Raw genomic sequence first — 20,645 nt, 5'->3', positions numbered from 1 at the left:
CTATCTCACCCCAGACAACGCACACCTATCTCATCCCAGACAACGCACACCTATCTCACCCCCAGTCAACGCACACCTATCTCATACCAGACAACGCACACCTATCTCACCCCCAGTCAACACACACCTATCTCACCCTCAGTCAACGCACACCTATCTCACCCTCAGTCAACGCTCACCTATCTCACCCAAGTCAACGCACACCTATCTCACCCCAGACAACGCACACCTATCTCACCCCAGTCAACACACACCTATCTCACCCCAGTCAACGCACACCTATCTCACCCCCAGACAACGCACACCTATCTCATCCCAGACAACGCACACCTATCTCACCCCAGACTACGCACACCTATCTCACCCACAGTCACACACACACACCTATCTCACCCACACACACACCCACACACACACACACACACACTCTACCTAATTGCTAGTCTGCATATGTACACACCTGTCTAAATCACTCCAAGTCAACACACACCTACATCAATCACCTGCGATCCCAGTCAGCGTACACCTGTCTGACCATCAGTCAAACACAGCAATGCCATCGTCAGTCACCGCATGGAATCTGGATCAGGTTATCGAGTCAAGCCGCCGATTCATGCTGTCGATTCACGATGATACACAATTCTGACCATCCGATACACATTTTCATCTGCTTTCATGGTAAACGTATAGTGCTGGGCACCTCTTTAGACCCGGAACCCACACAAGGTCGTTATATAATCTGATATACATTATTTCATGTGTCGTGTATTGCAATCACAACTTAACAATACGTGATTCTTTTCTTCAACGCATAAGAAATTACTTCTAAGTCAGTATTCAGTTCTGCGCCTGGCTCCGTCTACATTATTAGTAATACGAGAACCTTGATGGCGCGTACGTGTAACATATGTCAAATTAATGACACTAATCATGCACCCAGTGTGTGTTAACAACACCAACTAGCCACGTGGGTTGAAAACTTTAAACGTCATACCATTGTAGCAGTGCTCCCAGTCAATCATACAAAAGACTTCTTCTAACAATACAAGATTAATGACAGAGCCACGTGGGGGCAAAATATATACAATGTCGATCTACATACAAAGTACATTGTCATATGCCTAGACGACACCGATCAGCTGTGGCACACAGTGGGTAAATGGACTGGGTAAAGGGCATCATTATCTAATTATCTTTTCACATGCATTGGTAATTCTGACACTTGGAATATTGAAAAAAATGCACCCGATCAGACATTATCTTCGCGATTGTGTCAGAGCTGATCGGCTATTACATGCACGGATACACAGTAAGCAGACTTAATCTGTCTTTATTTTTACAACCGACGACTTTATTTCTGTTATATTTACTCAGTTAGTTTTAAAAATCGAAACTTGGGAGAACAATTATTTGTGTGTTGTTTAACGCTGCACTCAGCAATAGTCCAGCTATATGGCGGCGGTCAGAAATAAGAGAGACTAGACCAGACTATCCAGTGATCAACAACATGAGCATCGTTCTATGCAATTGGGATACAATGACATATGTCAACTTGGCAAATCAGCGAGCCTGGCCACCGGATCCCATTAGTCGCCTGTTACGACAAGCATGGGTTGCTGAAGATCAATTCTAACCCGGATCTTCACGAGTACATCAGTGATGGTCGTTGCACTGCATAAATTTTATCACTACATTTGAGTACTTAGTTTTGTCCTATCAGAGAAAACTAGAGCTTCTCTTTAGTGTTTGTTATTTTACTGCCATACTCAGCACTTGTCCAGGTATATGACGGCAGTCTGTAAATAATCGACTCTGGACCAGACAATCCAGTGGTTGACGTCATGACCATCAAGCTTCTTTATAATCAGGTATGGTCAGGTGAGCTGAAGTGGGCTTTAACGTCGTGTTCAAGATGACTGCACTTATATACTTGTGTAGCTGTGTCGCGACAAGCAGTACTGACATATAGTCTAGTTTTAAGAGGATGTTAGTGTAATTGGGTAACTTGAGAGTTGGCAGGGTTGGTAGGGTAATACAACTCACTTGATATGGATGTGCAACTTCTTTATTATTTACACACAGAGTTGTTATTACAACAGATTGGTGACGACATTTCTGGGCTAATACTTGCCCCGATGGGATGTACATCAGGTGAATGACAGTGAATAGTTACAGAGGTATATATAGTATACTCCATGAAAAAAGGAAACTATATATACCTCTGCTATATAGATGAATTTCAACTGTATTTTAATATGTCCATTTTAAGCGATTAAATAATTAACATCTCTTTTGTATTATGTAACTCCTAATTGCTACCATAACTGTGTATTGAAATAATAACAGTCTCTTACTACATTTTTGGCAATATTTATTAACATTTCACCCTCACGCATATCTTACTGGACTCGATACATAACCTACGACTACTATCCCCACAAAGATAAATGCGTTGATTTCTTTTTCCTCCTCCGAAAATCCCGTTTTATGGTCTCTGTATGGTTTCTGTGTTCGAAATAATAATAAAAAAACAACATGTTTTATTAAAACAGATTTTCAATGGAAACATCTATTGTACGTTAGTAATATCTGCCCGTGATCGAAGGTCCGGGTTAGAATGAACCTTCAGTAACCCATGCTTGTCGTAAGAGGCGACTAACGGGATCGGGAGGTCAGGCTCGCTGGCTTGGTTGACACATGTCATCGGTTCCCAATTGCGCAGATCGATGCTCATGCTGTTGATCACTGGATTGTCTGGTCCAGACTCGATTATTTACAGGCCATATAGCTGGAATATTGCTGAGTGCGGCGTAAAACTAAACTCACTCACTCACTTTAGTAATATCTAAATATATTACCCTGATCCATATTGGTACAACCGACATAAGTGAAACATGATATGATGTAGAGGTGAGAATTTATGTCAACCTCTTTATTTTGAGGAGAAAGACATTTCTCTTTCATCAAGTGAATGAAAAGTCTATGAAACTCGTGATGAAGGAGTAAGAATAAACTCCGAAACGTCCTGTTCCTCAAAACACAGAAGTTAACATCCCTAAATTCTCACCTTTATGTATATCGCTTCTAAATGCTGTACACAGACTTTGATATGATGTGGTTGCGAAAACAATGGTATTATCTATTTTACAATGTACGTTTTCTAAATTTTGCACTGGTCCCGATTTTAACATTTGGAAAGTATCGGATAATTCCGGTCCCCGACCGCATCCGGGGCAGTAGAATCCGGATGTAGTTCTTCTGATTGATATTTGCCGAAGTCAACTTTTAACAACAACCATTGCAAATATGGCGGCAGACTCAAATTTTGATTCTTTTAGCCACTTGAAAGAACTGGAAGATGCCATAAGAATTGCGGAACTGAATAACGTAGGACTCAAGACGGAAAACTTTATTGTAAGTGATGTCTTGTGCTTTCATTACGTCTGCTGAAAATGTTGCCTTCGACGTATATTCTGATATATTCTTTTCGGAAGTGAAAATTCATCATCAAGGAAGAGGGGCAGTGTTTAACAAGTTAACTAATGTTCCCATTATTGTTGACTATGAGGCTTAGATAAGCACTTGGGTTTCTTCCCGAGAAACTGTAAGCAGGGAGACTATATTGTAGTTATCCCTGCTGTAAGCAAGCTCGCGTATCCACATCTATTAATTGTATTTTTAGCATGTTTCGATATTGAAGATGATTAATGATAATTATGCTTTCAGTATTTGCCACTGCAAGTTGATGAATGCTACACATTTAGAAATAAAATACTAAGATTGTAGAGTGGTTTGTATATAAATAAAATCTGAAAGCCTTCCAAGACTGATGCGGACAAGCGGAATTAGTGCTTTTCATTGAATCATCATCATCGTTTGAGAGACGATCAATGATACCCTGTCAATGCTGCATGTTATTGTTGAATAAACTACATTCTCGACAACATTTTATGTTTAACCTTTCTCCATTTGCAGGTCTTGTGTATAAACCGTTACTTAGCAGATCCTGAGTTTACAAAACAGACCAACTCTGATACAAGTCAAGCTTTGGATGTGCATGACATCACACTTGCTGACACCTCAACAAAGAGGAAATTGCTGCTGTGTAATCAGCTCAACTTTTATGTGCAACAGAATAAGGTAAATATCAGTGTGATATGAATTAATCTATTTATCATGTTGATGAATGTCCTTTATCATGTTTGGAATATTTGGAAACAAAGTATGTCTAACCACTGTTATAATTATCAACATAAGTCTAAATATGTTGTAGTAGCTCCTGTAGCTCCTATGTGAACACATTTTGGAGCTAAACGTAACGAAGGCTACAGCATGTACAATATGTACAACTGAATCATGGTTAGGTTCATGTTGATGTTGTTAAAATGATATGAACATTTATTTCAGTTGAGAGTTGGAAGCACAGTGTGTCTTACCAAGTGTAAAGCAAGATTTGACGAGACAGATTTACAGGCAGAAAGTCTTATTATCATCGAAGAACTTCATGTCACAGGACAGAAAACTGCTGAGGACTTCATTGGTACTCATTATTCATTTAATGTTCTGTTTTGCCATGTAAAATAGTAAAATATTACTACTTTCCATTTTTCATACAATGATATCAATATTGAAGCAGACTTGATAACTAGTGAACCTCTACTGAAGTATCTGTCAGCATTTTAGAAATAATACTCTAAATACTCAAGTCTGGATCTAGATTTTCCTTAGCAAATTTATTGCATCAGTTATGCTTGTATCAAATCTTTGGTGAGCATGTCAGGAAATTATGTAGTCAAATATGAACCAATTATTCATTAATTAAAACCCTAACCATTACAAGGCCCACTTAACTCTCATGCTAACTTCAAACGCTAAGTTTGTGTGTTTTTGTTTATGTAACCATGATAACATAAAGCATAAGACATGCTTATGTCAACTTTATGAATATTGCTCAGTCACTCTATATTTCCTATCCCCACAGATAGTTATGATTTACCATGGTATCCTGAGTCTAATGTACGACAGACAGGTAGCATACCCATCGCCTCTGGGAGGGGTTCTTATGTCAGTGTATGGACCAGCAGTGATGTTGTTGTACCTGAAAGTGAAGATACAGGTAAGCAGATTGTGTAGCCTCCTAGCACATCGTCACAATTTGTCATCAGGCCGATGTATTGGTATACCCCACTGATATACTCTAGCATCACAGATTATTGATCATGTTTTCAACCAGTGTCTATTCTTCTTCAAAGTTAGCTGGATGTCTGTAGAGGGGCACAGCTGGCCCACTCATCTAAGGCACCGCAATTCAGTATGCAGAGTTGCACCCCTTTTTATCCCCCGCAACAACGAAGTTGCGGGGGATATAGAAACGAGTTCCGTCCGTCCGTCCGTGCATCTGTCACACTTTGTCCGAAGCATATCTCCTAAACTGTTGGTGATATCTTAACCAAACTTGGTACACATATCAACCATTATCCCTAAATGTGCCTTTTGTGGGTTAGACCCAGATGGGAACATGACTTAGGCTGTGACTATGAGGATGTCATCTTGTCCGGAGCAGATCTCCCAAACTATACATGCTAGCTTCATCAGACTTAGTACACATATCAAGCATGATCCCTAAGTGTGCCTTTTGGGGTTAGACCCAGATATGAATTGTATTTTTTGTGGTTTCCATTGAAACATGACTTAGGCTGTGACTATGAGGATGTCATCTTGTTGCATTTTCCATGGCAACAAGTTAGGCTTGAGCTGAATTTGGTGGTAGTGCTCCTTTCTGGAGCAGATCTTAAAACCTTTCAATACTCTCCTTCCACTTTGCTGTATACACTCCAAAACATTGACATAATCATAACTAGTAGACATATTCATAAACAGCATTTTGCCGTTGCGGGGGATATTGATGACTTTGTCTTCTTGTTACCATGCCAGAAACCTTTCATGACCCTGACCATGTTTCCAAGGTTTGCCATGGCTGTCACATGGGTTTCCCCAAACTGATAAACGTTCAAGACATGCATTCCTTCAGCACATTAAGACATGCTGTGATATGACTTGAATACTGTTCAAAGCAGCTTTAAACACTACTCTCTAGCAATCACTCTACATGATGTATTCAGTTTTCAGCAGATGTTATCATGTCAATCCAATCCTAGTTCCAGCCCAGAATGACCTGGATGAACCGCTGACCCTTGACCTTTGTAGCATTAAAGAGCTGGCCACTAGGTGGGGTCGCATTCAGTCTGCCAAACCTCCCGTCCTAGTCAGAGTTGTCCGCAAGTCTCGTCTTCTCAACTACGCAAAACCTGATAAAACAGACAAGTGGCCATACCAGGTATTACATACACATTAGAAAGGTGGTGAGGTGGATGTTTGGGTGACAAGGTGCGTGTTTGGATGACAGAAAAGTTGTTTGGTTGCTTTAGTCAATGTAGCTAGGTGGATAAAAGTGTGGTTAGGTGGATAAGCCCTCTTGTTGATAGTCATTAGTTCATTTGTTTTTCTCTTGCTATGCTAGGGTAGATGATGCAAAACCTATTCCTCTTGTTTTATGCCTTAATATAAATTCATAATTATTTAAGTAGTGAAAGAACTCGGAATACACAATGCCATTTATGAGAACTTGTGAGTTTCTAAGTTCTTGCAGTATTGCAGTTTGATTGTGTGTTCAAGTCATGTCATTTGAAGAGGTCTGGACGCTGCTTGTTTCAGCATCACCTGCTGGTTTGTGACAAGTCAGGATACTGCACTGTTGTGTTGTGGAATGTTGTCTGTCTCAAGTACTTGAAGCAGTGAGTATGTCTTCGCCCACACCTTAAGTGTACACACATATCAACACATATGTTTTTGCTATTCCCCATTTTAATCTTCTTATGTTTATGTAGACTTCAACATGTGCATTAATGAAAATTATTTCTCAACCACGATAACTGACTTTCTATTTCTCTATTCAGAATAAAGGAAGGATCCATTCTGATGTTGAGAAATTTTACAGTGAAGAAAAGCTTCTCTGTAAATTACCAGTGGCATATACAAGACAATGGCCTAGACCTTTACCCTATTGACCTTAATATGAATGCTCATCATCCAAAGGGAGAGATTTTGATCCTCAACAACAGAAGTTTGCCACGTCTTCTTCGCTTGGCAGAGTTGAAGTATCGATTAGTTACAAGAAATCAACTTAGGTATGTGACTTATCAGCGGAACATGAACTTGATGTATCATGCAAGCTTTTCATCTGTTGCCTGTGAAGATCCAGGTTACAATTTGTCTTCAGCAACCCATGCTTGTCGTAAGAGGCGACTAAATGAATCAGGTGGTCAGACTCGCTGACATGGTTGACACATGTCATCCTATCCCAGTTGCGTAGATTGATGTTCATGCTGTTGATCACCAGATTGTCTGGTCCAGACTCAATTATATACAGCCCCCCGTCATGTAGCTGGAATATTGCTGAGTGCAGCGTTATACAACAAACAAACATTTTATCCGTTGGCATTCCTTGTGAGCAAATAGCACCACAGAAACCTAAAATTGTAGGTGACTTAATTGGGTTGGCTAGAGTAGTCATGATAACTGAGTTTCCCAAACTGTTATCTCAGGGTCCTCATAAAGGTGGTTATTGGTCTGTCACCAACAGTGCAGCAGTTCACATTCCACAGACATTCCAGAAGTTTATGATCTTGGGTTCGAATCCAGGGTCACCCTGATCAGGTTTCTAGGTTTTGTAGCACAATAATCAGTTCTTCCTACGTTAAGGTGATGCATCATGGTACAACTGAATTACTTTTCAAACCAGTGTTAATAGTTTCCAGCGCTAGTCACTTGTACCAGTGCAGTGCAAAATGCCTAGCAGCAACCAAGAATTAGTACCATTTTGGGTATATTTTGGCTGCTTGGTTTGACTTTTCCTTCATACAATAAGCATTAAATTCTAAGTAGTATTTCATTTATTTTTCCTTATCCTGACTCATGCTATATTACTTATCTCCCTTCTCGCGACGGTTACGAGGATATCCCTAGTTCCCTGAACAGAATGTGAAATCACTCACCCACAAGTTGCCTCCCTTTTCCCGCCGTCCGATGCGACTAAAGCCTAGCTCTCATCACTCTCTCCTTCATCGCCCAAGCTTCGCCTCAGTCTACTGATTCTACCCATGCCTCTTCACAGTTCTAGAAAGGGTTTGTGAACCAGTCAACCAGCAGTCAGTCTATTTTGTCTCTACGTGCCTAGAGAGATATCGAGTCAGCGAATGCGTTCACAAACCCATCTACGCAGACAACCTCCAATAAGCAGCGTCACCAGCGAAGCAATATGGCTTCATCTACTTCATAAGGGTTCGCGAACCCTCCAGAGAATGCAAGGCTACCAATGGATCAAGATTTTGTGGCGAACCTTACCAGACAAGTTGTTCTAGCCATGCAACAACAACAATGTTCAAAGGAATCACATACTCCTGTTAGCCACTCTACTCCAACGGACCCCATCAGCGACTCCATTCAAGATGAAGCAGCGGCCTCAGATGTTAACGTCCATGAAGTTGAAGATGCATCCATCTATAAAGACTCAGAGGTCATATCATGGATTGCGGATGGTCTACCTATAGCATTGCCGACACATAACTCCAACCCAGCAGAGACCTACTGCATGGCAGAGGAAGATTTAGAGACACTCACGATCCCTCTTATAAAGCCAATATTGCAGGTCCCGTCTAACCGCAACTCAGCGTTTGTGAAAGCTACTAAATCTCAAGGGTAACACACTCCAGTGTTTAATGGGAAGAACTTTCCCTTACACAGCATGGAAACTTTCTTCAGGGCTCCGGACATGGATGACGACTTCCATCTCGTCAGCGACTCTAAGTTATGCAGCTATAGGAGGAAGATAAGAAGCTGGCACATCTAGACACGACTACGAGAAGGACCTTCTTCGGGTTGGCTAGATCCCGGGCCATCAATGAAGCTTTATTAACACCTTTCAGATCCCTAAGACAGAGGCTGAAAGAATGGTCTTATCAGCACTTGTCACACAAAAGAAGGACCAGGAATTTATGTCCGACCACCTTGCTTCTACATTGGCGGGCCTGACCTTACTTCAGCGTCAAGGACTCCTCTCGACCTGTAACTGGCCAGATTATTACACCAAGTCTCTACTACATAAACCTTGGGCAGAACTAACTCTATTTGACCACGGTATTCGACCAGCGTCTCGGGAGTATGCCACGACTCCAAGGATCAAAGGTTGATTAGATCCATGCAGACGATGAACAACATGTATCGGCAGACATGACAAGTACAATTCCAATCGAAATTCCCAGGCATTCAGAAGGCCAGAGATAAGAGGGCATCAGGAACTCAAGAGGACGTTAGCGAGGCCACTCGTCGATATTCTCCCAATCTTCTCGTCAGTGAAGATCAGGTTCAGAATGACTGATCCGTTCCACCCCCAGCCGTTCCTGTACAACCATCAACCGTGGGTGGACGTCTAGGTTACTACTGGGAGAATAGGAGTATTCTAGAAGACGACTATGTCCTACATGTACTGCGCGAAGGATACGAGATCCAGCTCAAGGCGACACCACCTCTTACCATCAACCTACAGATATGCCACTACCCCGAACTACAATGCATAAAGTTGACGGTGGTCATCGACTCGCTACTAACGAAAAACGCCATACAGATCTTAAACCAACGTAGTCTCACTCCCGGCTTATATTCTCCAATTTCCCTAGTCCCGAAAAAGAAGTCCAAGGAGCAGTTCTGCCTCATCTACAACATGAAGTGTTTCAACCTAGACTATCTACTAAAACCAGACAAGTTCAAGATGCTGTACTTACCACAGTTGCGACGTCTAATCAGCCAGCATAGATCTACAAGACTCCTACCTGCACACCCTCTATACATCCGGCCTCGACGAAGTATCTGCGATTCCTGTATTAAGGGCAGCACTGCCAGTGACGGGTCCTCCCCTGGTCAATTCCACGTCTCAGAATTCTCTACGGTCCTTGGACCACATGATACAGAAGACCAGACCCTGTGCCCAGTCAGAACTTTAAAAGCCAACTGAGAACTGACTGCTACAAGCATCAGTCTGCATACCGACAATGTCATAGTACTGAAACAGCTTTAGTACAAGTTAGTGATGAGTTGAGACGGAATGTAGATGGGGGTGACATAGCAGCATTGGTCCTTTTTGTAAGACCTCTCCTCAGCATTTGATACCATAGACCATAGTATCCTTTTAAATCTGCTGAAAACCCAGTATGGAATTGACGGCATAGTACTGAACTGGATAAGCTCCTATCTCTGTGACAGACGGCAGTGTGTAATGATAGGGAAAGACAGATCTGACAGCATTACTCTCAAACATGGAGTACCACAGGGATCTGTTTTGGGACCGTTGCTGTTCCTGCTGTATACTGGTCATGTTGCCAACATCACATCAGTCCACAACATGTCGCATCACTCTTACGCAGATGACACCCAACTCCTCAAGAAAATACCACTGCAAAATCTAAATCAGTCACTTCAAGAACTCACAAACTGCACAGGGGAAATCAAGTCCTGGATGACAACTCATATGCTTAAACTCAATGACACGAAGACTGAGGCACTTCTGGTAGGAACAAGTCACCAAATTTCAAGATGTCCCATTAAGAACCTAACCATCGCCGATGCAGTTGTTCCTATAAGCTCATCTGTCAAAGATCTAGGCATATACTTTGATACATCACTGTCAATGGAAGCGCAGGTGAACAACATCTGTAAGACTTGCTATTTCCATCTTCGCTCCATCAGCAACATCCGTCAATATCTTACAGCTGAAGCCACCCATGCCTTAGTTCGGGCGCTTGTGATTTCAAGGCTCGACTACTGCAACAGCTTGTTGTTTGGGATCAGTCAGAGGCTATTGGATAAGTTACAGAAGGTGCAGAACACGGCCGCACGTATTATCAGTCGCATTCCCAAACATGGCCACATCACACCTGTTCTTAAACAGTTGCACTGGCTCCCCATCAAGGCAAGAAGCGACTACAAAATCCTCTGCTTGACCTACATGGCCCGTCACGGACTTGCTCCCCCATATCTCTCTGACCTGCTTACTCCTTACTCAAACAAGCGCTGCCTTCGATCATCCAATCAGGAGTTTCTGTTCGTGCCAAACTTCAAGCTTAAAACTTTTGGAAACCGGACTTTTTCATATGCAGCCCCAACCTTGTGGAATTCACTCCCATACAATCTGAAAGTTTCTGATAGTATTGCCACATTCAAGTCAGGACTCAAAACATACCTGTTTTCAATGTATTATTAGGAACTCTATTTTGGAAGTGTACATATTGCTGTATAAATGTGGGAGACTCTTTTAATCTGTCATTGTTGCGCCTTGAGCATATCTGCTGACGTGGAAAAGGCGCATGAAGAAATCTGCATTTTATTATTATTTATTACAAGAAGGAGGAAGTTCAAGCGTCTCTTTATCCTGCTATCACCCGTCAAAACTATTAAAGTCTCCTGAACTATTATCTCATTTTGGATCAGAGCTGTCATCCTACGAGCTTACAAAGCAGCGGGGGCTGGATCCTCCCAGAGCCTCCAACCCACACGAAATTAGAGGATTAGCCTTGACACTCTCACTACATGGGAACTGCTCTTTATCGTCCAACATGGAAGGCTGCTTTTGGAAATCGGAGACAGTGTTCCCCAACCACTATCTGTGAGACATTGCTACAGGAGATGTATCCGGTATCCACCAGTTCGGGCCCTTGTAGTAGCACAACAACTCACACTTCCAGCCAGACAATGAGAAACTCACCCTTATCACATTGGCTTGTTGACGCCAGGCAGCTGTCCCATTGCCACTGGCAGAGAGTCCATGTTCCCCTGTCTTACTAGATAAGTCAGAGAATGAGTGATTTAGACTCAGTTTCGGTAATTGTCCTTACCTTACCATATGGGTCATGATTCAGTTTCAGTAATAGTTAAGTACTTACCTTAACATATGGATCATCCTAGATAACTAGACATCGAGGCATACTAGATTATCTAAAATCCACGAAATCTATAAGATTACTTCTTTTATTGACTTATGAGAAGTTGGCCCCCCGATTCACAGGATCTTTTAGAAGCCGCAAAAGGAGTTCCCAGTGGGTATTTGATCAGACGCTGTTTGATCTGAGAACAGTCACAGTGAATCCCGTTAGGTGGCTGACCCACCACCTATTCCGTCGGATTCGGTAACCAATATAGCATGAGTCAGGATAAGGGGAAATGTGTAATTTTTATGATAAAATTGATATTTTATACTTATCCTGACTCATGATCTGAAGGGAACTCTCACCCATCCCCTCTCAGCACTACGGGCCTTAGTGCGTTCTTATTCAGGAGAGAGTGATGAAAGCTAGGCTTTAGTCACATCGGACGCTTTTGGCGGGAAAAGGGAAGCAACTCGGAGGTGAGTGATTTTAGGTTCTCTTCAGGGAACTAGGGATTCAAGTTTCTACGTAACTGTCGAAAAGAGAAGGGAGATAAGCAATATAGCATGAGTCAGGATAAGTATAAAATATCACTTTTTATCATAAAAATGACTGATATTAACTTTTATTATAATTTCTAAACAAACATTCTGGTTTTTTTATTATAATAGTGTTTATCGATCAATCTCATTTATCGCTTGCTCTGTGTAAGTAGTTTGACAGTGATTCTCTGTATCCACAGTTCGCTGCCGGACAACGTAGTGTGTGATATTGCTGGCATGGTGGTGTATGTAGGCTTATGGAGTGTATATAGGAGGGAAGGAGAAGCCACAAAGGGTGAGTTCTTGTCATGTCTTTATCTTTAGTTTCTTTCTTGTACACTGTGAGCTTATGGAGTATATATGGTTTTGCTTTTGCGATTTTTGTGGAATTATTGACCTGCGGCAAGATAGTGATCTTTAATCCTTTAAAAATGCTTAGTTTAGGAAAGCATTTGCAATCTTTTAGAAACATTACCTTGTAAAGAAGTAATTGTGGTTGCCCTATACACAAGGATCTTGGATGCACAGAAACCTCACCTACCAGATGATATTTTTAGGAAACGAACATCTATCCTCTATAAAACACTTCTTATTTTCAGCAAATCGTATGTATATTACCAAACACTGATCATACTTGACAAAGTTAGTTTCGCAATTCTCCACTAGGCACCCAACATCAAAAGACCATATATCATATGATCACTGTGTTAATTAGTTACCTAATTAATTAGGTACATGTCTCGGATGTTAGTTAGTCATCACACCTTGACAGAATTTTAGTAGGGGGACAAATCAGGAAAATTAAATTTTTAACTAATCCTGCACTACTTACTTCCTGCACTTATTGCTTACGGCTCGAAAAGCGTGGCTTGCCAGACGATGTCAAAAAGACGTAGAACTGCAATCACTTCCTGGTCTCGGCTGCTTACTCGTCTGCGCATGCGTCACCGGAAGGTGACGTCAGCCACCTCAGATTATTGCTTTTCGCACGCCTCGTTAGACGTGTTGTTTGCCAGCTCAACTTGTATCCTACGGGATTATATTTTGTGAAGCATTAATAAAGACTGACTTTGTGTGTATTTTGTTTTGTACCTCTACGAGAAGTGTAGGTATTATCTTTCACTTTCTTTTTGTCATTCAGTAGTTCTGTGTAGTGATGTCGTTCGTTTATACACGGTCCCGTCATCACACTTTCACTTCGCCATTAAAACACTTTGCGCATTTGATACGTCGTTGTGTTTCATTTGGTTCAGGCTTATATACTATACCATATAATAGTGATATATTTATTGTGCCTGTATTATGGTCTCTTAAACTTTCAGTTATTTTGAGACTTTTGTTCTCAACTTTGCTGTTATATTCATTACTTGGTATGTAATGCGCTTACTGGGTTTTCTGCTTCATTGCAGATCTATGTACAGCGCCAGTTGTATACATTGTCGGGTGGGAAGTCTCAGAAAGACCCTCATCCCCGATGTTTGAAATGTACTACTCAATGTACCTCTGGCCATAAATGTGCCAGCTGCGCTGTGCTATCACCCAAGAGTTTCTCCGCTTATCTACAGGTTGTTAAGAAGCCTGGGACAACAGAGACGGAAGAGTATGTCTACTACTTGACACCGGTCTTGACGACCACTACGTCTTACGCCAAGTGTTGCGCGCGTCAACTGTGTCAACGAATGCGCTGTCACCAGCATTCAGATTATGTCTTCGCCGCTTATGTCGCCGGTGTTACAGCGTTACGCCAGCGCCAGCGCTTAGCTTCGTTGGCGCTTTGATGGGCGGGCGCTTGGCGCCGGGCGCTTTGGCACTCCTCACCTCCTCCGCTGTTGCCGATGTCATCTCCACAACGACCGATGGGCCAGCAGTTTGCGCCAGATCAGACACCCCAGCCAGTGTTCCGGGGCAGACGCTTATGCGCGTATCAACCACATACGGGGTTTCCAATGCCTCAGGCGTCTATGATGCAAACGCCATACGGCCACCAGCAGTTTGATGTATCCACGCCAGCACTCTCTTGACTTTACTATCAGGTCAAGCCGGGTACATCAGCGCCTATGCCGTTTATGCCACCAGCTACATCGGCGCTTCTCTCCCCTCGGGCCTCCCAGCTTTGCCACCTTTGCCACCTCCGACGATTTCGGGCGCTTCTGCCCCTCCAGCATCGGTGCCTATCTTGTCAACTTTGTCTGCTCCTGTGCCTCTACGCTTAACGCCTCCGTTCGTCCCACGCCTTCGCAGGCGAACATAGGTCGAGACCTCGTAAAGGCGTCTTCTGCTAAGGCGTCGTCTGCACGTAGCCGCTCCCCTTTGCCGCTTTAAGCTTCACCGTCCTCTGAGAGGACTTTGCCCCAGACTATGAGGAAGATAATGGCTCTAATCACCTTGGCTTTGATCACGTGTTTGACTGGATTGCTGATCGTTTAATAGCCTCAGTCCCTTCACCAGGCCCTGATGTTGCAAAGTCACTTACTATTTGGGACTCACCTTCCTTAATGTTACCAGCACATGAGGCGTCAGAGAGATTCTCTCTACCCTTGATGAAGATTTCGCGAATGTGTCTCTCAACCCAACTATTAAAGCCCTAGAGTACGTCGTGATGACTATCCTATTCATGGCTTGGACTTTGCCCAGACAGTGACTAAGGTGGATGAGGAAATGAAACGTGTGACAGGTTCTTCCTCTGTGTCCTCCTATAAAGTTCAGGATACAAGGGTCGCGGCTTTGGACTTAGAGCTTAAGCGTATGCTCCGCCTCTATATCGGCATTGGCGTCAGCGACTGATGCCATCACTCAGGATCTTAAGGAAATAAATCGGATCGACTGGATCATCTTACAACTATGATGCTATGGCAGGGTAAAGTGATCACTGACCTGCGTGAACACCTTAGGTCGGGCTTGCCAGCGCGTGCGTAATTCGTCGGCAAGGCTTCCTCTCCTTTTCTTCATGGGATTCGAATTTCAGCGAAATTATTCCACCAACCCTGGTCATCGTCGTCACTGTTTAGCGATGCCATTCATGATGTTTATCGGCAGGTGTGTGATTTTGCCAAAGGGGAGACTGCCTTGAAAGCGTTTCAAAGGGACAACGTCCTGCCTCCATCGTCATCCACACCTACCAGCCTCGGCGACCGTCTGTTCGGCGTGCCAGAAACTCAGCGCCGTCTCGTGGCAGGGGACGGTGCCAAGCCTAGATCAGACAGGGGTGGATATCAGCGTCGCCGCGTGCTCCGCCCAGGGCGGCGGGCGTAGGGGCAAGTGAAGTGAGGGACACGCGACGCGACTGGACACTCCACCTCCAGTCGTCCCAGTTTATCCTACACCGGTAGGTGGGAGAATAGGGATCTTTTGGGAAAATTGGTCCATCCTAGAGGATCCATCGTCACCGATATATTGAGGCAGGGGTTTGGCTCCCCTCCTCTCCGATCCACCTCTGACAATGTTCCCGCTCCGGCACAATCACTCTCAGGTTCAACACAACCTTCTAGCGGAGAACATAGCGATTTTGTTGGAGAAAAGAGCCATCGAACTCCTCCCGTATCCCATCATAACACCAGGGTTTTATTCTCCAATATTCTTAGTGCGAAGAAAGGGTCAGCGAAAATGAGGATGATTCACAATCTGTCCTATTTCAGCGAGACTTTCCTGGAGCGTCCTCCGCACTTCGAATGGCGTCCCTCGAATACCTCAAATCTATGGTATCGTCAGCGACTTTCTCATCAGCCTGGACCTACAGGATGCATACCTCCATGTTCCAATATTTCCAGCGACAGGAAGTACCTGCGCTTTATTTTCAACAATCAACATTTCCAATGGGCTGTCCTCCCATTTGGAATTTCAACGGCCCGTGGTTGTTCACCGCGTATCACAACTCCTATTTCCGGTATCTACATTTGAGGGGCATCAATTTCGACCGTGCCTGGGCGATTGCCTTATGCACCTGTTAGACCGTCTACTTCTTATACAACAACGGATTTCACCCTTCGTCTGTTAAGCCAACTAGGGTGGCTGGTCAACTTGGACAAATCGAGCTTGTTCCGACTCACACTCTGGCGTTCATCGGAGGCCATTTCCAGGCGGACAAGAACCTAGTTCAGATTCCCTGGACAGGTGGGACAAGATTCAGTCTCTGATTCCACGTGCACTCTCCCAACCTCTGTCCCTCAGAGAGTGGCAGTCACTTCTGGGATTGTTGGCGTCGGCGCAGGATCTTACCAGCAGAGGCGTCTTCAACTTCGTCCTCTGCAGCGGTTTCTTCAACCATACATTAAATCCGGGCAGGCGTTCATCAACGGTTTTGCCTTCCACCTCAGTTACATCACTATCTTCTTTGGTGGACTCGCCCATTGAGCGTCTTAGGAGGAGTCTCTTTGACAGAGCAGCCTCCGGATTGCCAACTGTTAAGTGGGCGCCTGCCTGCAGGGTTGGGCGCTCACTTACCGCGACCAGACAGCCTCCGGCCTGTGGTCGGTCAACACATCAACTGGCATATAAACAGTCTGGAGTTGGAGGCCGTGATCCTCGCTATTCATCATTGGGCACATCGACTACGAGGAACTTGTCTTCTAGTGGCTACAGACAACACCACGGTCGTATGGTACATCACGAAGGCAAAGTCGACACACTCACAGTTTCTCCTCGATCAGACATTTCGGCTCTTTCAACTGGTCGACGATCTCCACATTCTGTTGAGAGTTCGGCATATTCGAGGTGCCGCAATATACTAGCAGGCGCTCTCGAGACCGACAGAGTTGCTCCCCGCGAGTGGATGCTACACAAGGAGGCCTTCACTCTTTTAAGTCACGCACTGGGTTATCCAAACATAGATCTGTTTGCCACCAGCCAAAACCATCAACTGCCAGTGTATGTGTCCCCAGTCCCAGATCCAGCGGCTTGGGCGGTGGATGCTCTCAACCTATCATGGGAGGGACTTCGCGGCGTATCGTTCCGCCACCAGTTCTATTACCCAAAGTTCTGCGCCAAAGTCAAGGAGACAACTTGCTTCGACTAATTTTGGTCGCGCGCCTTGGTGGCCAGCCAGGAACTGGTTTCCGTTCTACAAAGTCTAGTGGTAGGAGATCCTTCCCTCTACCCGTGGAGGAGCGTTCTAGTGCACCCTCACAGCCATCTTCGCATCCGGCTCCAGACCGATTCAATCTGCACGCATGGACCATTTGCAGAAAGCACTGAGTGCTAAGGGTTTTTCGGCTAGAGCAGCCAAAGCCATTCGCGACGGCGCACAGAACTTCTACTAGACATTTGTATGGCGACAAGTGGCAGTCGTTTGAGCGTTTTTGTGTTACCAAGAAGCAGGATCCGCTGACTGTGTCTCCTCAGTTCATAGCAGATTTCTTACTTTATCTCCGAGCGTCCAGAAGCGTCTGAAGGGAGGCACCATTGCCACGTATTTGGCGGCAATTAGCTCTGTTTTAGCGATTCCCACTGACAGAAGGATTTCCAAAATCCCAGAATTACAGGCCATGCTTCGGCTCATTCCGACTTGAAGACCAGAAGTTGAAGTTTAGATCCGCCCGGCATGGAATCTCAACACTGTTTTAGACCATCTCCGTGGTGCACCGTATGAACCTCTTGATAACGCTTCCCTCGCTGATTTATCCAGGAAGACGGCATTTCTGTTGTCATTAGCGACTGCGGCTAGAGTGAGTGAGGTTCACGCCCTTGACGTGACTAGGATCAAGTTTGAACGTCGTCGTCATGGTTCTGTGCACTTAGGTATGTGTTGGGATTTCATCGCTAAAAACCAACTACCAGGACAACCTGATCGCCAGTTTTCCATCCCGCCATTATCATCTATTGTTGGCTCTGAAGGCGATCGCGGAATTACTGTTATGTCCGATTAGATGCGCTCAAAACTTACATTGATCGCACCAAAGGCGTTCGTGGTACAAGGAAACGTTTATTTCTTCCACTGTCCCGGGCGTCGCAGTCAGATGTCAGCAAAAACACTATTGCCTTATGGTTAAGAACAACCATTCTTCAGGCATATAAAGCGGCTGGGCTGGACCCTCCTACGTCCTCTCATCCCCACGAGATTCGAGCACTTGCTTCGACTATGGCACTTCACAGTAATTGCACTGTGTCATCCATTATGCAAGGTTGTTTTGGCGGTCGGACACAGTGTTTGCCAGTCATTACTTGCGTGACATGGCTGTCAAGGGCGTTAATGATGTCCACAGCTTCGGACCATTGGTGGTTGCTCAGCAACTTCGCCATTCCCGAAGAAAGTGACCCTCCTGCCTTGTGTTTCCTTCCACGGACCACCATGTGGGGAATGAGTTGTTTTCTTCACAAACAACTAGGTATGTCAGTTAAGGAGTTATCCTTGTTTTTCAAGTCCATGCTTTTTGCTGCATTCCTTAAGCTTCGCCAGCTTTAAAATTAGTGGGTTCTTTTCATTTAAGGCGCAGTCTTATTTGCGAATTACCGCTACTTGATCGTCCCTCGCTAATTAAGCTCTCTGTTATAGGCGTTATCAACGCTTTCCGAGCACGGGATTACGGATTGAGCTGGCTGCTATTACGTAAGCGAGGCGATCCCTCAGATGACACGCCCACCTTCCAGCCTGTCGGATAAAGTGCAGGAAGTAAGTAGTGCAGGATTAGTTAAAATTTAGTAAAATCTAAATATTTTTATATTTGTATACTTATCCTGCACTACTTATGATAAGGAGCCCACCCTGTGCTATCAGCTACCTCCCCGCTTAGTTTTGCCATCTGTGGGATTTCTAAGCAATAATCTGAGGTGGCTGACGTCACCTTCCGGTGACGCATGCGCAGACGAGTAAGCAGCCGAGACCAGGAAGTGATTGCAGTTCTACGTCTTTTTGACATCGTCTGGCAAGCCACGCTTTTCGAGCCGTAAGCAATAAGTGCAGGAAGTAAGTAGTGCAGGATAAGTATACAAATATAAAAAATATTTAGATTTTACTAAAATGGACTTATGGTTGAACTGTTAATGACATATGACACAAAGTTGCTAGTATGCTGAAGCTGGCAGATCAGTTTTTCTACTGCAGCTGCTATGTCCGTGTATGTATTTGCAGGTCGGACACATGGGGACAGTGGAGGGTTCTGGCTGATGAGGTGGGTTCACATCCGTGACCACACCCACGACAAGCCCTTCATCCTTCAGATGTATAAGGGGCAGGTCAGTCATCACCAAACATATGTGGATTTGTCATAAAAACTTGGTTGTTTCATTTTCATTACATGCCGGGGGGGATACAGTCGACATCTTGTCTGTCCGTCCGTCTGTCCGTCTGTCCATCCGGCCAGCCGTAAGCATAACTCAAAAACTGTTTGATACTTTTCAACAAAAATTGGCAGATATATGAAACAGAACGTAAAGTGTTGCCTTTTGCTATTTACAGATTTTGTCACGAGTTGGGATATGGGGATTTCCCTCATCGCGGGTTACTGTTTTCATTTTAGCGTTTTTTAGATCAAAAACTTATATGGATAATAAAAACAATAACCAACTCGTGACGGGGAAGGACAAGTCTCGAGAAAATTACGTAATTAATATAACTCGGGAAATATGATCTGTCGTTCCCTGTCACTCGCTAGTTATTGCCTAAGTAATGCAGGTGCAGTTGTAAAAATATCTAGGCCAAATGCCAGAATTTGCATTACAGTGGAAGCCCTATAAACCGGCAGCCCTCCAATCCGGCATGCTCTCAATATTGGCACTAGGATTTGGTCCCGGCAGAAGCTAGTTGATTTAGTATCATTTACATGCCCTCTAATTCGGCATCAGTCTATTCCGTATTTGGACACAACAAAGGCCGCCCAATTTGTACAGTAATTAGCGGTCTCTAAATCGGCATCCGGTATCTCGGCCTATTTCTCGGCAATTCAGTTTGCTTCAGAATTAAAGGCATCAGAATTAAAGGTTTAAGGCATCAGATGGTTGGCTGGCACGCAGGAAGACACGATACGACATCAAACAGTTCAATGTGACCGGCAAAAGTGCCAGTGTAGGTCAGAGTGAAGTTGACAAGAATATGATGGCTATCAACATGTTGTTCAGTCGTATTTTACGACACGGATCATTCTCAGGTTGAAAAGGGAAAAGTTCTCTAAACCGGCACGCCCTCTATACCGTCATT

The 20,645-nt window shown here is 44.1% G+C and overlaps 1 protein-coding gene across 1 annotated transcript in view; it reads left to right on the top strand.

Moving 5' to 3' along the window:
* Positions 1–3,264: 3,264 nt before the first annotated feature.
* Positions 3,265–20,645, top strand: part of LOC124261519 (RPA-related protein RADX-like) — a 32,193-nt gene continuing 14,812 nt past the window's right edge. The window contains exons 1-9 of the mRNA XM_046695839.1: positions 3,265–3,414; positions 3,976–4,140; positions 4,408–4,540; positions 4,982–5,116; positions 6,159–6,337; positions 6,715–6,794; positions 6,957–7,187; positions 12,718–12,812; positions 19,581–19,684. Of these exons, the coding sequence (XP_046551795.1) occupies positions 3,307–3,414; positions 3,976–4,140; positions 4,408–4,540; positions 4,982–5,116; positions 6,159–6,337; positions 6,715–6,794; positions 6,957–7,187; positions 12,718–12,812; positions 19,581–19,684 (1,230 nt within the window). The 5' untranslated portion in view covers positions 3,265–3,306. The remainder of the gene's footprint in view (positions 3,415–3,975; positions 4,141–4,407; positions 4,541–4,981; positions 5,117–6,158; positions 6,338–6,714; positions 6,795–6,956; positions 7,188–12,717; positions 12,813–19,580; positions 19,685–20,645) is intronic.

Source organism: Haliotis rubra, unplaced genomic scaffold (assembly GCF_003918875.1).
Source record: "Haliotis rubra isolate DU_JTF1 unplaced genomic scaffold, ASM391887v1 Scf80, whole genome shotgun sequence".
In the NCBI taxonomy this organism is placed as follows: Eukaryota; Metazoa; Mollusca; class Gastropoda; order Lepetellida; family Haliotidae; genus Haliotis; species Haliotis rubra.
This window is presented reverse-complemented; position numbering and strand designations above follow the sequence as displayed.